The sequence below is a fragment of the Grammomys surdaster genome, unplaced genomic scaffold (assembly GCF_004785775.1).
Source record: "Grammomys surdaster isolate TR1022 unplaced genomic scaffold, NIH_TR_1.0 64, whole genome shotgun sequence".
Lineage (NCBI taxonomy): Eukaryota > Metazoa > Chordata > Mammalia > Rodentia > Muridae > Grammomys > Grammomys surdaster.
Window position 1 is genome coordinate 15970291 of NW_021604566.1, and position 17751 is coordinate 15988041.

General features: G+C 40.7%; 2 protein-coding genes across 3 annotated transcripts in view; both read right to left on the minus strand.

The window, feature by feature from the left end:
- Mcmdc2 (minichromosome maintenance domain containing 2) overlaps positions 1-3055 on the minus strand; it is a 30601-nt gene extending 27546 nt beyond the window's left edge. Inside the window, exon 1 of the mRNA XM_028770256.1 lies at positions 3004-3055. The gene's annotated coding sequence lies outside the window, so the exon portion shown is untranslated. The remainder of the gene's footprint in view (positions 1-3003) is intronic.
- A 9868-nt stretch (positions 3056-12923) lies between these two features.
- LOC114622874 (serine/threonine-protein kinase Sgk3) overlaps positions 12924-17751 on the minus strand; it is a 107323-nt gene continuing 102495 nt past the window's right edge. For both annotated transcript variants that reach the window (XM_028769430.1, XM_028769438.1), the window contains one exon: positions 12924-13264. In XM_028769430.1, the coding sequence (XP_028625263.1) occupies positions 13094-13264 (171 nt within the window). In that variant the 3' untranslated portion in view covers positions 12924-13093. The remainder of the gene's footprint in view (positions 13265-17751) is intronic.

The following is a 17751-nucleotide window of genomic DNA, read 5'->3' on the forward strand; positions in this document are numbered from 1 at the left end:
ACCCAGGACTGCACACATGCAAGCGTGTGCTACCGACTCTCATCTCCGTCCCTGCACCCAGGACTGCACACATGCAAGCGTGTACTACCGACTCTCATCTCCGTCCCTGCATAACACTTTAGTCAACATTCAGTTATGAGACCCTGCAAAAGACCACAGACTTAACAGGATGCTCAAATGTCTTTCTAGGGCAGGCAGTCCTAAAAATGTAAATTGAAACTAATAATTTTAAATGATGATAATCCCGATGTAAGCATAGGCTAAAGGATGAAAGTCTTATAAAGTGTTTCGTCAATCCAGTATGGGATGGCAAGATGACTTATTGGGTAAAGAAGCCAAGTCTCATGAGTGAGTTTGACCCCTGGGACCTACATGGTGGAATGAGAAACCAACTTCACCAAGTTGTCCTTTGATCTGCACATTTGGATTCATGTGCATGCATGCACATGTGCACGAGCATGTACATGTACACACACACACACATACACAAATGTAAAATAAATAGTAACTGTGGTCCTAAGAGCACTAACTTGAAAAGCCTGAGAAATGATCCTTGACCCAGCATTAGTTGGAGATATCGGCTGGCCTCTCTTGGCTCTTTAGCTGACAGAGACAGAGGTATTAAAGCCTCTTTTCATTTTAAATCTGTCAGTGAGAAACATAGAACATTAAACTGTAGAGGTAAAGAGGGGAGATGTAAAACACTCACTTAAGCAAACAACATTAATTAGAAACAAGATATATCATGCAGTCACTGTGATATTATAGGAATGATTAAGAGTGGAACCTAGCCGGGCGGTGGTGGCGCACGCCTTTAATCCCAGCACTCGGGAGGCAGAGGCAGGCGGATTTCTGAGTTCGAGGCCAGCCTGGTCTACAGAGTGAGTTCCAGGACAGCCCGGGCTATACAGAGAAACCCTGTCTCGAAAAACCAAAAAAAAAAAAAAAAAGAGTGGAACCTGCCTTTAAGGAATCCAATTTAGAGAAGTCAGAAATAATGACCAACACATTATTAAATCATTATCAGCTATTTGCCTGTATCTATTATTTATTGGCTAGCTCACTTTCTGTACGCACCAGTAATACAAAGATGAGAAAGACACAGTGTCTATCCTTTAAAGAGCATAGCAAGTAAAGCAGCCGACTGTACGATAATCTGTAATAGGTTAGTGGCCACAGAACATGATAAGTGAAATGCTTCACAAAATTAGGCTCCTCCTCATGTATGGGCCATGATGTTTTTCTTCTGCTTTGGACTCTTTTGGTTGATGACAGAAGTTAACAAGGAAGCCATGCATTCCACTTCAAAGGTATAAAGTAAGTTTATTTCTGTGTGGCCCTAAGCACAATAATGCTTGCTCAGCATGTACAAGGCTGGGGTCAATCCCAGCACCATCCAAATAAGTAATTAAGTAAATAAGTAAATAAATAAATAAATAAATAAATATTTGTTTTTAATAGGTGAATATTCCTATAATTTTCCAAAGATACTGGCTAACATCCCCCAAATGAGTCATCTATCACTGATTTTACCCAGTACCTATAGTTCAGGATTCTTTTCACAGAAAAGTAAGTGGCTATCCTTTTTGTTATTATATCAGGGTCAAAATCAATAATTTTGAAGGTTGACATTGTTAGAATATCATTTTTTTTTTTTTTTGGCCAGGTGTGCTCGTGGACACATTTAATCCCAGTGATCAGGAAGCAGAGGCACATAGGTCCCTGAGGTCTAGGTTAGCCTGGTCGGCAGATCAAGGATAGCCAGAGCTACACAGAAAATCTCAAAACAAAACAAACCCACCAACAAGAACAGGTTTCTAAAGTTGGAGGACATTGAGTGAACTAGTTGTGTAAATTCAGACTGAGTTTTTGAAGTGCAAGATAGTTATATAGGGAAAGAAAAATTTTTAAAGTTTTTGAAAACAGAATCATGTCCAGTTTTCTTTTCTTTAATTATATTTTGGAAATTAGCTACTTCCTGTTGCCTGTGTGGAAAATGCTTTGAAACTGAACAGCCAATTATCAGTTTTCAACAAGTGTTGTATTTCTAAGAGATGGATGGATTAGTCCAGAGTAATTTGGAACAAAACGGAATGGAGGAGGTAATTCTAGAATCTAGAATTTTAAAGACTCTAATTCTGGGCTTCATGACCAACCTGTACGGTCACAGTTGCAGACCTATTCATTGGGTTGGGCAGACTGAGTTCAAAGCTAGTCTCTGGTGGACAGGGTGGTGGTGGCACACAGCCTTGATCTCACCACTCAGGAGGCAGAGGCAGGCATATCTCTGTGAGTTCCAGAATGGACAGGGCTCTGTAAAGAAACCAAGTCTCGAACAACAACACAAAACCAAAAGCAAAAGCAAAAGCAAAAAAAAAGGTAGTCTTGGTAGCCTCGGGCTACATAATGAGAGCTCTTGGGTAGTCTGAGTTGTATAACAAAACCCTGCCTAGAAATCAAGGTTTGTGACGTCCAAGGCTGGTTCCACAGCACCTCCAAACAAGTGAATTTTCATGTATCAGGTGTATGTGCTGCAGGCTCTTGACAGTCAGCCAGGTAGGAAAGGAGACGAGAAGCTGAGTTTGGAGTTCAGGGCCTTCAAAAGATGGACATAGAGCCCAAGTGTCTGCTAAAATTGTCTTGATGGGCGGTGATGGCATGCGGCATTCAGGAGGCAGAGGCAGGAAGATCTTTGGGTTTGAGACCAGCCTGGTCTACAGAGTGAGTTCCAGGACAGATAGACAGTCAGTCAGTCTTGGGAACGAACGCATTTGCAAGTAAGGGATTATGAGGAGAAAAGGACACAGAATAGGCCACGGTAATAAATCCAAGTCTTCCCTCCTGTTAGCGCTGAGGGAACCCTGAGGAGATGTGGAGACCAAGGCCCAAACACCTCAGAACTCCACCACGAAAGCAAACCTGCCTGGCTCGCGGGCCCTACAGCCCCTCAGTGCCCCAGTGACCCGGACCCGGCCATGTTGCCACCTCTGGAATACGACCCACCTGCACCGTAGGACCCGTGTGGGCGGCAGAGGGCCTCTGCGCACGAGCACTCTCCCAACTGTCGGCTGGCGCGGGGTCTGCCGGGACCGCAGCCCTTCTGTCACCAGGGCAACCAGCCTCACCCATACAGTGCAGTTCGCTACCGCAAGGCAAAGAGATGGAGATACTGTTCCTTTTGCTGTTTTGTAATTCATGACAGTATCTGTGTGAAAATAATTTCAAATTCTGCTGGTGGAGATGTGAAATAGTGTCGTAAACTTCGGAAACTGCGGTAGACTCTCAAAGGGCTAATTCCAAAAGAATTGAAAATATCCTTCCTCAGAAAATCTTGTATATATAAACTCATACTATCACTCAAAATTGCCCCGAAGTGAACGCCTTGGCTTCCAACTAGCGTAAAACAGCTGTGGTATAGCAGCACAAGACAACACAATATTCTCTTGAATTAAAAAGAGAATTAAGGGATAGCACAATATGGATGGCTCTTGAGTGGACTGTGTAAGATGAAAGGCACAAAAGTCACATGTTGTATGTTGCTATTCATGTATGAAATAGCCAGGATAGGCAAACATGAATACAAATTTATGGTTCCCTAGGACTTGGTAAGGCAGGGAAAAGTGACAAATAATGACTAATAATGGGTTTCCGTCCTAAAATTGTGGTAAAATACATATAATAAAATGTACCATTTTAGCCATTTTTGAGTGGAAGCTGAAAGTCATGGAACTATAACACCGTTTCCAGCACCCCCTCATCTCCCTCTAACTCTGTACCATTTAGTTATCTCCCAAGTTCCTGGCAATAACCATTCTCTCTTCTTAAAATTAGCTACTCCAGAACTCATAAATGGAACAAATACAGCATTTGTTGTGTTGTGCCTTTTATTCTACTTCATAAAACATCCTTAAGACTCATCCATGTTGTAGATGTTAGAATTGTCTTTGTTTGTAGTATTCCATTAAGTGGACAGCAAACTGTTCATTGCTTTTTTTCTTGGTGCTGGGGAATGACACTGAACCCCCAGGCCCCATGCATTGCTTGTGAGGTAATGAAGATACCCTAAAGTTGAACGAAATTCTGAATAAAGCCTGCCGATTGTTGATTTTGAGACAGGGTCATTCTACTATAACCCAGGATAGCCTTACAATTTACCTTGTATCCCAGACTGGCTCTGAACTCAGTTTGTAGCATAGGCAAGTCTTGAATTCACAATTTTGCCTCAGCTTCCAAGTGCAAGGCTTATATGTACATTTCACTCTATCTGGCTAGTGGTACATTTTTAAATGGATGAATTCTATAGTATGAGAATTAAAGACCAATAGAAGTTTTACCAAACAACAAACCTACTAAAAATTGAACTGGCTCAAGTGTACTACTTGGCATAATAGACCTTCCTCTTCAGGGGAAGATTTCCGTTAAAAAATCACTATGTAATGTATGTCCCACATATACCAGCTTATTTTCTTTTTGTATTTTCGTGTTAATCTCTGGTTGTTTTGCTGACTTGGCAAACATGACAACACAGACACATCTTTTGACACTCTGATTCCAAATTGGGGGACAGTGTTTCTTTTCTTTAAATCTAAGTGAAAAGCAACGCAATTAAAGTCATGACTCCAGTGGTTGATTACAGCTGGTCCACACTGACAGTGCAGGACTTGTATCCACTGCTGCTTTCATGTCACTGTGAATGACAACACAGTAGAAAAGGTCATTTTTTTTTTACATTATTTTGTATTCTTATGGCCTCTGTGGAAGGGCCTGGGTAGTGATCCATCTTGACAGTTAAGTGGATGGGATTTGGAGTCACCAGGGAAACATGAATCTGGATGGATCTACAAGAACTTTTCCAGAGATGTTTCGGAGGGGAAGATCCACCCTAAATGTGGTACAACATCCTGTGGACAGACATCTTGGACCCACAATAGGGAGGTCGTGAAATATCAGCATTTATCTTTTAATTCCTGACTAAAGACCCAATGTAACCAACTGCTTGGCGCTTCTCCTGCCAATATAATCATAGCATGCCTACACCACCAGGATGGACCATTTCTCAAACTGAGCAAAACCAAACTCTTAGGTTGTTTCTGTTTGCTATGTGTCACACGATGGACAAAAGCCAAGGGTGGCCTGATTTTCTCAATCGCCCATCCAACACACACTGAAAACTCTCAATCACCAGTTTTGACTAGGGAGTGGATGTGTGCTGTAATTCTGGTTAGAGACAGACCTCAAGGAATGGAGGTATGCTGTGGAGCTTCTGAAGTAGGGAAATTAAGGATCTCCCCATCTCACTTTGGTTAGATATTTTCATACCTGAATGCAACTTCTCAGGATGTCACACTCTACAAAAGAAGTAATCCGAAGATGAAGAATGTAGGAGGTGAGAGAAGAATCTAGGTGGTGAACATATAGGACCAAAAGAGGCCATGGTGGAGGTCTGAGAGAAATGCCAGGAAGCCTCCACCACACACCAGAACCCCAGGGACACTGATGCTGCAGAGGCCAATGGCTCCCACTTGCCACCCACCCCAGAATCATGTGGAACCAGCTAGAGCCACAGGAATCTGAAAACTTCACATTTCAACTGGGCATAAGTGTGACCAATTAATTTCCTAAGTATTTTTTCTTACTTTCTTTTGACTTCCTCTTTTTCACATAAGGATCATAATGGCTGTGCTTGAGTATCAGTTGTTTCAGGGTTACCATTTCCCTACTCAGTTTAAGGTGGTTTTTAGTCTTCAGCCAAATATGCGCCCTTTGTTTTCTTTCTCTCATCTTTACCCATCCCCTTAATTGTAACTTTCCATAAATTTAACAATCTCTAAAATCTGTGGACCCTAACTGTACCCCAACTTTCCCTTCCCAGATAGTTTGTCTGGATTACCTTCCCTATTAGATGAATACTTAACCTTTTTTTCTTATCTACCCTACTTCTCTTTCACTCTTAATCTTAATAACTAAAGTTTGAGTCTACTAAATAGTGTCCTTGTTTATCTTCCACCACTTACTGAAGTCAAGGGGCCAGTGCTATTGACTAGTATGACCCTGTACACTGGTAATAAAAGGCACCCGTGGCTGCTCTCCCAGTTACTATCCCATTCACGGAATAATACAGAACTTATATCAGGTACGCTGAGCACCTGGACTAAGGAATTATGACTGAACTCAATTCTACCATATTTAATTCCTACCTGATCATCAAAAATACTCAACTTGGGGGCCAGAGAGATGGTGCAGCAGTTGAGTGCTTCCTGCTCTTGCAGAGAATGCAGGGTTGGTTTGTGGCACCCACATGATGGATCACAACTACCTGTAACTCCAGTTCCTTAGATCTGATGCCTTCTGCAAGATACTGCACATATGTGGTAGGACACTCACTCACTCAGGCTCACCTCATACACATAAGTAAACCCATCCCATCTAGTGAGAAGAGTTAGATGAAGTCCCAGAGAACTCAAAATACAATTCTAAGTATGTTCAAAGACACAGACGTTTGGGTGAAATAAGGAAGACAATGGATAATATGAAAGAGAAATTAATCAAAGAGAAAGTTATCTGAAATGGTGCAAATAAAACACATGGAAAGTCTCAGCAACAGAATAGATCAATGAGAGGACAGTATATCTGAGCTTGAAGACAAGATGGAAGAACCAGAACAATCCAACAAGGACAGAGATAAAATAATTAAAAAGTATCAATGAGAATCTCAAGATATATATGATACCTTGAAAGATCAAATCTTTGGTTATAAGCATAAAGGAAGAGCCACTTCAGTCTTAAGGCACAAAAAACATTTTCAAAGAAATGAAACAAAATAGCCTATCACTGAGGGGGAAAAAAGCCAATTCAAATACAGGAGGCACTTAGGACTCCTAAACAACTATATTAGACAATAGCCACCCCTCACTATATTAAAACTAAAACTCCAAGTAAAAAGGACAAGCATATAAAATGTACCAAGAGAAACGACAAGCCTGTAACACATAAAAGTAGGCCTATCAGAAGAACAGCAGATTGTTCAAGTGAACTTTAAGAACCAGGAGGGCCTGGACAGATGTATTTACAGTCCTGAAAGACAACAATGGCCAGCCAGACTACTACACTGAGGTATGTTCCCATAGGCATATGTATTGGACACTTGGTTCCCATTTGGCAGCGCTGTCTGGTGAGATTTGGAATGTTTAGGAAGCACAGCCCTGCTGGAGGAAATGCATCATTGGGTGTGAGCTTTGAGGGTCTACAGCCGTGTTCTCCTGGCAGGCCCCTCTCTGCTGTGTGCAGCTGGAAATGTGGCCAGTCATCTTCCCATTCCTACATCCCCTACTGTTACAGACCCTCCCTCTGGGATGGTAAGACAAAATAAATTCTTTTGTAAGGTGCCTTTGGTCATGGTTTTCTATTACAGAAAAAAAAAAGTAACTGATTCAGCAAAGTTATTGTTCGAAATTGAAAAAAAAAAATTTCTGTGATAAAAAATAGGCTAAAGGAACTATGTCCACTAAGCCAGATCAGCAGAAAATACATTAAAAAATCTTTCTGACCAAAGAGAAAAATAAATGCACCTCTACAGCCACAGGGAAGAAAACATACTAGAATAATAGTTAAGCAAGAGAAGAGGAAAAATACCAAACACTACAAAAATCAGCAAGATGTGAAGAATCAATATACAGCTTTTAATAACAACTCTGAGTATTAACAGTCTCAATCAAGACATTCATGAATTGGATCAAAATGCAGAGATCATGCATGTGTTGTATTAGGCGGACTCAATGGATTTTAAAAAGATATCAAGTTGGGAGAGGAAAGTTATGGGGCAAGTTTGGGGTGGGGGAGATCAGAGTGAGGTACAGATAAGGCCAAAATACATTGCATACATATATGAAATTCTCAAAGAATAAATATAAATGTAAAAACTCTAGTAATCGACATCATCTAACTACTGTACCATTCATCAAAATGCATCCCAGATTCTGTTTGGTTTTTCAAGACAGGGTTTCTCTGTGTAGCCCTGGCTATCCTGGAACTCATTCTGTAGACCAGGCTGGCCTCGAACTCAGAAATCCACCTGTCTCTGCCTCCCAAGTGCTGGGATTAAAGGCCTGCGCCACCACTGCCCAGCTCCTCAGATTTTTTTTCTTCTGGACTTGTGATAAATTATCCTCAATTAAGATTAACAACCAGGACCAGAGAAATAGCTCAGTGGTTCAGAGCATTTGCTGCTCCTCCAGAGGACCAGAGTTCGGCTTCTAGCATCCATTTCAGGTGGTTTCCAAGCACCTACACCTCTAGTCTCAGGAGACCTGAGTCCCTCTTCTGGCCTCTGATGACATCTGCATACATGTTGTAAATATGTACACACATACAAAAATCTTTAAGTGCTAGTGATCAACATCAAAGTAACTAATGTGTGAATGTGTGTATACATATATATATATACTGGGAATTGAACCCAGAGCCTCAGATATACTAAGCAAGCAGTCTACCACTGAGCAATGCTGTGACATATGGACGTCACAGAACAACCTGCAGGTGTCATTTCTCTTTCCTTTCACTGTGGAGGTCCTGGGTATTAAACTCAGCTCATCAGTCTTGGTGGCAAACATGACTGGTAAACCATCTTGATAGCCTATAAGCCTTTTTGAATGATTCATGGCAACCACTGGATCACAGAGAAAAATGAACACAGCAAGGCTGTATTTACTATCGAAAAGAACTGAAAAAGTCTAGTGAAGCTAGCCATTTGTGTGGTGTGACAGTACTGTAACTTGGCCTTCTACATCCCATGAGTTAATTATTTTTTTTTTTTTAAAGATTTATTTATTTTATTTATGAGTACACTGTCGCTGTCTTCAGACACACCAGAAGAGGGCATCAAATCTCATTACAGATGGTTGTGAGCCACCATGTGGTTGCTGGGATTTGAACTCAGGACCTCTGGAAGAGCAGTCAGTGCTCTTAACCACTGAGCCATCTCTCCAGCCCCCCCATGAGTTAATTATTAAAACATAACAGAAGCTGTTGACCCCTGTGGTTGAATTAGGGAAAAGCTGGAAGAAGCTGAAGAGGGCGATCTTTTAGGAACACCAGCAGTCTCAATTAACCTGGACCTCCAAGATCTCTCAGTGGACGACCAACCAGGGAGCATACACTAGCTGCTATGAGGCCCCTAACACATATACAGCAAAGGACTGCTGGGTCTTTGTTCAGAGAAGATGCACCTAACCCTCAAAAGACTGGAGGCCCCAGGGAGTGGGGAGGTATGGTGAGGTGATCGTATTATTAATTGCTCAAAGTATAGTAGGTGTGAGAAACAATGAACTCATGAAATATATTCCTGCAAAGGAGAATTTATGATAAAAATTTAGATGTTACTTTTGAATACAGGATTTATAAAATCAAGTGTCTGGTTCTTCCAGTGAACAGGGTTAACATTTTTTCTTGTAGCCAAACATATGTAAAAACTACCTTTTACGTTCAAGATTCTTTGACCACTTATCTGTTATAGAATGGTTTGTGTAGTAATAATTTATTCTCTACAGTTGCAACTTTAGTTAAATTTTCAAAAATTATTTGAACACAGCACAGCATTTTTTCTAACTGAACACTTAAGAACCAAAAAAATGTTTCCAAAAATTGCATTTGTGTACGAGCATGCCCACGGTATGAGGACACTTTATGGACGCTGGCTCTCTCCTACTGTGTGGGGCTCAGCACTGGTGGCAAGTGTCCTTACCTGGTGAGCCATCTGGCCCATCCCAAAAGATGATTTGTATGTAGGTTTGTCCATCCACTAAGATGTGTTTAAAAGATTGTAAATGAATAGCAACACAATTTGCCATTATACTAAAAATGTGAAATAAACGTAACAGATCTCTAAATGGAATTCTATCAGTGAAGTTGAGGACAATTTTTCCTAGTATCAATTTAATATATATGAAAAGTAGCAAAGGCCGGGCGGTGGTGGCGCACGCCTTTAATCCCAGCACTTGGGAGGAAGAGGCAGGTGGATTTCTGAGTTCGAGGCCAGCCTGGTCTACAGAGTGAGTTCCAGGACAGGCAGAGCTACACAGAGAAACTCTGTATCGAAAAATCAAAAAAAAAAAAAAAAAAAAAAAAAAAAGGAAGGAAAGAAGAAAAGTAAGAACCCAAATACTTGAAAACATTCGCTTATTTTCCTTTTGTGTGTGCGTGTATGTGTCTGCATGTATGTACACCACGTGCATGCCGTGTGCCTGAGGAGACCATATAGTGGTTGGAGTCCCTAGAACTGGACCCAAAGGCTAGTGTGTGCCACCAGGTGGCTACTGGGAACTGCACTCAGGTCCTCTGCATGAACAGCAAGTACTCTTAACTTTGGATCCATCTCTCTAGGCCCTGTCCCAACATTCTGGGTGTTACTCCTCATTTTGCTGTTAACTTCTCTAATACACAAACATGACTTCTTATTTCAAAATACTCAGACCACTGAAAACCCATAATATGGTTTCATATTACTTTCAATGTTCATGTTCCCACAGAACTCATGTGTGCCATCTAAGCCCTAGGTGAGAATACTCGAGGTGGGATTTTGGGGAAGCAAAGATTTCCCCTGGGGAAACTAAAAGCCTCTTCTACTTCACCAGACTCCAGCAGGGAGACTCCAACTACAAAGAAGAGGCTTTTCCGGAAAACAAATCTTTACTCCCCCAAGGAGAATGGTCTGTAACAAAGAAAGCTAGTAACAATGACCTTTAGTGGTCAATGGCTAAAACACTACTACAAGTTGTCATTAACAAGCATAATTTGGGGCTGTAGAGATGGCTTAGTGGTTAAGAGTACTGACTGCTCTTCTAGAGGTCCTGAGTTCAATTCCCAGGAATCACATGGTGGCTCACAACCATCTGTAATGGGATCCAGTACCCTCTTCTGGTCTGTCTGAAGGGAGCTATGGTGAATACATAAATATATTTAAAACAAAACAAGCCATAATTCTAGTTTGGGGAGGCTAAGGTGAGAGGATCATGAGTTTAAGGCCAGGCTGGGCTACCCTGAGGTATCTCTCTAAAACTGAAACAAACAGGCAAAGAACTAACCTCTCAAATAACCTTTGAGATTATTTTGGTAGTTATCATGAAATAGTTGTATTGTTCAAAAGGCATATATTTAATAAAAGACGTATAGTATGGGAGAAAAGTTAAAGTTGAAAATTAGAATTTTGTTCCCTGATCCATATATATGTCAGTATACAATAGCTTGGTAATTCATTCTACCCTAATATTTTGACAAAATGTATACCTTTTTCTCACACAAAAATAACTCATTTTAGTAGTTACTACTATAACCAATACTAATTTTAATTTAAAATAACAACAGAAATTAGATATTGATCATTAATCTTTTGCTAATTTTATTATACTACTCAAGAAACATCAAAAATTTAAAATTTGTTCTTAAAAATACAACATTGCACTTTAATTTTTGGCAATTTAATTAAGGGATATTAGAATAAAAAATCATATATGTACAATTTTTGTCTTGATTTATAATCAACAAATAACTCTATATTAAAGTAGAGCTGACGTAAGTACCCCGGATCAAATTATGTACAGTGTAGGCATAACATCTCACCTGTGAGGGAGGTCCAGTGCACTACATGCGTACAAAGACTACCTGTCACACAGAAGCATCGTCTATCCTCATTCTGCTGAACATGTTTAACCGAAGGGTATGGACAAGAAATATTTCTCATTTGTCAAGGTAACACATGCAAGGGAAGTTTGTTCTTAGCGTGGCTAAGCTCATGACAGTGCTCTCTAAAGGACCTGGGAAACTGTCCTCCAGAACTGGAGTCCCAAGAAGCACCCTTTAAAAATAGCTTCTCTGTACCTAACATTTTACCAAATGAATATAGATGTTAACTGACATGTTGTGATTGTACAGTCAGTTTTCTGAACTATTTCAAAGACACACAATGCTACCAAGAGGCATGTGTGTACTTCAGAGATAGGGAATACTCTTATTAGCATTCATGAGGCCTTTTGTATGTCTGATCCCTGGCACTACAAAATGAGTAATACTGAATACATTACTGCTAAATTACTGTTACCATCTGTTAGAATGTGTAGGTGACACACATTCACACTGACCCAGAACTTGCTATTTTATTAAATAATTCACAACTAGGTAAACATTATAGAAGGCTACTTCTTTTTGTCATTTTAAAAACATGATCAATTAGGAAGGCAGTTTTGAAATAGCTATTTGCAAAAACAGACACCAAGGTTTAGGCCTACTCAACAGTACACTAAACCTTCAAAGGGTCAAAGGAACATGAATAGAAAACATCTGTAATATAAATATGTGACAGAGACATTTATGTTTGGCACCTCCTAAAAAATATCTGGTAGCATTTTATTACTTCTCAGTTCGTTGAGAATTCTAAAAATTTCTGGCTATTAAATATTTTCTTTTCCTCTAAGAGGAAAAATGATGCATGGATGGGAACTGGGTATTTCCAAAGCCAATGATTGCTTTTTGCTTTTTCTTATGGGGCTGCAGGCGAGTAGCTGCTACTGTCCACTAGCAGCCAGTGTGCTTCCTCTCCTTTGCATCTGAATCCTACTAAGAAGCAAACAGTGAATTCTCATGGAAGATAGGGTTTCATCATAAACCATCATGTACCATTTGCATAGTTCTGCTATGATAAAAAGTCATAGAATTATAAAGATATTAATACATCTTATCTTAACTGTAACACACTATTAAAACAGTCTATCTTGGATATGTTAGTGTAAACTTAACAGGAAAAAAAACAACAGTCAATAGCAAAAAGTTATCTTTAAAAATAGGTTAATGCTAAGAATAATAGCTTCAAATTTTTGTTCAAAAATAAGCTTAATAAACAAGAATACAAATTTCAGTTCAAAACTTAACTCTTTGAAATGCCCTATTTCTTGCATACAGCAGAAAATACATATTTCATAGTTTTCACTATTACATATAAAAATGAGGCACTGTTATACATAGTTGACTATCTTCACACAAATAGATGTTTCCATCTCTTCTGAAGGCTAGACGTTGCTCATTGGTTTCTGAATGTCAAAAGTGTTCACAAAAATAAGTCTTCTGAAGGAGGGGCGTAAGAAAAACCAACAAATGCATCATCTGCCTCCAGAACACTGGCATTCACTATAGAATAGTCAGAAGACACACACACAGAATAGGGAACTGTTTCTTCAGTGAAGACAGCGTCGAAGTTTCTGATATCATCTGGTCCAGCCTAAAACATCAAAAGCACAGAATCATTCACCTTAGCTTTTCTTTCATTAACTCAGTTCATTAATTAACTTTTTTCATTAATGTAGTTCATCAAAGTGTCTTGATGACTTTGCATAGTTCCTCTGGTGAGCTAAGATTTCCCCTACATTATTATTCTGTTCCTCCTGTCCCCCCTTTATTACAGTGAGATTTGCCTTTTAATTGTTAAGTAGGAAGAGCAGTGATGGTAAGGGAACAGAAGGCCAGCACAACAGAGCTGCAATGCATATACATACATACCTTGCTCCTTCTACACCACCATCCCTGTGTGCAGAAACGAGGCTTAGGGAGAGCTCCAGGGTAGTATTTTACTTTGTACCTGACTGTTCAGTTTCTCAAGTTTGGATGGGTAAAGCTTTCTTAAGGAGCAGTGGGGCTGTTTTAGGGAAAGTCATGAAAGGTGGATCTTTGCTCTAAGAGAAGATCATGAAGCACTTGGTGAGGATGTCGTCCTTAGCTGTAAAGGCCTGAGGGCAGCTGCTGGAAAGGAGGAGTAAAGCAAATGCTGACCTCCAAGGCACTGTCTCATTCAATGTGACATTGAACCTTTTCCTTCAGTGAGAAAGGAAACCTTTTCCTACAGATAGGAACTGAGATACAAACAATGGTGATCTGCTTGTAAACAGCACGCAAAACCTCCAGGCCCTACAAGGAAGCGAAACCCTTTATACTACAGGACAAGAAGCCTAACTGAATTACACAGATGAGACTCAGGGCAGAGACAGTAACCCCAGGATATCAGTCCTGTAAATTTACAACTTAATCAGACGACAGGGAATGAACCTAAAACTCTTAACTCTTCCATATAAGGAAATCTCCCTCAGAGTACAAAGCTCAGGATGCAGAGAGAGCAACTGCAGCCAAAGAGCAGCACCCTTAGCCAACAAAGACAAGAACAGATCACGACACCAAGAAACACCTCAAACACTCAACTCCAAATGCCTACACCCCACACAAAAATATAAACATGAACAGCCAAGAAAACATGCCTCTACCAGAATCCAATAACCCTACCACAGTAGGCCCCAAGAAATGCAATACAACTGACGCACAAGACACTTCAAAATAGCAATTGCAAATGACTTTAAAAATGATATGAATTTGGATCTATTTTTATTTTTCTACATACATACTGCTAGTTAGACCAGCACCATTTATTGAAGATGCTTTCTTTTTTCCATTGTATATTTTTGGCTTATTTGTCAAAGATCAAATGTTCATAACTGTGTAGTTTTATTTCTGGATCTTCAATTCTATCCCATTGATCTACCTGTCTGTCTCTGTACCAATACCATGCAGTTTTTATCACTATTGCTCTGTAGTACAGCTTGAGGTCAGGGATGGTAACTCCCCCAAGAAGTTCTTTCATTGTTAAGAACTGTTTTCACTATTGTGGGTTTTTTGTTTTTCCATGTAAAAGTGAGAACTGCTCTTTCCATGTCTGTGAAGAATGGCCGAGAAGCACGTAAAGAAATGTTTAAAGTCCTTAGTCATAAGGGAAATGCAAATTAAAACAACACTGAGATTCCATTCCACCTTATGCCAATCAGAACGGCTGAGATCAAAAACTAAGATGACAGCACATGCTGGTGAGGATGTGGAGAAAGAGGAATACTCCTCCATTGCTAGTGGGATTAAAAACTGGTACAACCACTCTAGAAATCAATCTGGAGGTTCCTCAGAGAACTGGAAATAGATCTACCTGACGACCCAGCTATACCATGTTCCACCATGTCACAGGGGCATATGTTCCAGTATGTTCACAGAGGCCTTATTTTGATAGCCAGAAGCTAGAAACAACCCAGATGTTCCACAATGGAAGAATGGATACAGAAAATGTGTTTCATTTATACAATGGAATACTACTCAGCTATTAAGAACCAGGACATCATGCAAGCAAATGGGATAAAACTAGAAAATATCATCCTGAGTGAGGTAACTCAGACCTAATAGGACATGCATGGTATGTACTCACTAATAAGTGGATATTAGACAAAAAATGTATGGAAGGATACATTCCACAGAACTCAAGAAGGTTAACAAGCCAAAGGGGTCCAAGTGAAGATTCCTCAATCTCACTTGGGAGGGAGAAGAAAGCAATCATGAGGGGCAGAGGGAGGGAGGGTTCTAGGTGGGAGAAGGGAAGAGGAAAAGGGGAACATGATGGGGGGAGAGGGGGGCACAGAAGTAAAGCCTGAGGGCCAGCAGAATGGAAACTGCCAACGTCTAGGGGTGGAAGGTGGGGGGACCCTCTAGAAAGTACCAGAGTCCTGGGAGGTGAGAGACCCCCAAGACTCAAAGGGAGGAACCTTAGAGGAAATGCTCAACAGTGGGGAGAGGGAACTTGTAGAAAGACAGGGCATCAAGTGGAGAGATGGGGTTGCCATCCCATAGTCAAAAACCCAGAACTGTTCCTGTCTAAAAGAACTGCAGGGACAAAAATGGAGAAGAGACTGAGGGAAAGGAGGTTCAGTGACTGGCCCAACTTGGGATCCAGCTCAAGGGGAGGTTCTAAGGCCTGATACTATTACTGATGCTATGGTGTGCTTACAGACAGGAGCCTAGCATGGCTGTCCTCTGAGAGGTTCAAAAAGCAGCTGACTGAGACAGAAGCAGATACTTACACTCAACCATTGGACTGAAGTTGGGGATCCCTGTGGTTAAATTGGGAAGAAGCTGAGGAGGAAGGTAACCCCATAAAAAGACCAGCGGTCGAACTAACCAGGACTCCTGAGATCTCTCAGTCACTGAGCCACCAACCAGGCAGCATACACCAGCTGGTCAGAGGCCCCCAACACACGTACAGCAGAGAACTGCCTGTCTGGCCTCAATGAGAGAAGATGTGCCTAACCCTCAAGAGACTTAATCACTAAAGTGATTAAACTGAAATAAAACTAAATAAAAAATTTAGAGAGTCAAACAAAACTTACCACAGAGGTAAGGTCTACCAAATTAATGTGTAATGGTTTCTTCCAAGATTGAAATGCCCTACAGAAAAACCTCTTGAGCCGAAAAGTAAACAAATAGCTCCATGCTCAAGTAAAGAAACCAAGTTGCAAAGAAAATTGTGAGTCCAGAGAAGATGCCTGGAAGGAGAAAGCAGCCCCTTGCCTGCAAGAGGTTTTGACCAACTGAGTCACTAGAAGGGACAATTTCCAACCTGTGACATGACTGCAGGCTGTGCAGTGTAGTGTGTTCCAGGTTCCCAGATTTTATGAGATGTCTCCTGTGCTGGGGTGTGCTTTGGTGATGCACCTATCTGAGTAATTTCTGCTCCTGTAAGTACCCCTTGCCCATATTCTTGCAAGGAACCCCAATAAAACATTGGTTTATCAAGTTGGACTTTGGTGGCATTTGTTCTTTGGTCTGTCATGGGCTTTCTATCTGGGGTAAGTGTGTTGTTGGTCTCCCCTGCCACTCAACATCAACATACTACAAAACACGGAAGAATCTTGAGTGCTGAAAATAAGGTAGGAAAAAAGGGATAACTCAAAGAAACGTTAAGTCTTAAAAAATCCAGGCAGAAAACATGCAGGATATCTGGGACACTATGAAAAGACCAAATCTACAAATAACATGGAGAGAGGAGAATAAACCCAGGTCAAATACAGAAAATATTTTTAACAAAATCATGTATGATGATTCCGTCAATGTAAAGAAGGAGGTGTCAAATGTGCAGGCACACCCGTGTGAACACATGGCAACTTTGGAATCACACCCAGATAGGCAAATTGGTATCGTCACTTTTCATCTACCTGTGACTGTCCATCTGCTAATTTATAAACAGAAATACTAATGAGGGCCTAACAGTAGTGAGTCTGCAGCGCATCTGAGAAGCGGGTTATACACAATGGCCAAACACAAGATACGCATGCCAGGGAGGAAGCATTATTACCAACTTCCTGATGACTGTTAACAATCTATGACTGTATGTTGATTTCTTACATTCTGTTGATTCTGTCAATGCATCTCAGATTGGCTTTTTGCTTAAAAACATACCTTTAATAAACTGCATTCATCAGTAGATCTAACAAGGCTAGCTAATATGAACATTTTAATAATACTATTATTTTTAGAAGAGATGGGACAATTTATATTTCCATGAACAGATTTTTGCTTTGGGCTAAGGATACAGTTGGACTGATAAAAGTCTTTAGCAAGCAAGCATGAGGACCCGAGTTCAGATCTTTAGGACCTATGTCACGATCTGAGCAGGGTTTACATATGTGTCCTCCCGGCACCAGAGAGGCAGAGACAAGTGGATCCCTGCAGCTAACTGGCAAGCCAGCCTAGTTGAAATGAGTCAGCTCAGGCTCAGTGAGAGAGTCTGTCTTAAAAACTAAAGTGGGCAAGACTGTGGAGGATACTTCAACCTATGGCTGGCCTACAAACTCACTCTCTCTCTCTCTCTCTCTCTCTCTCTCTCTCTCTCTCTCTCTCTCTCTCTCT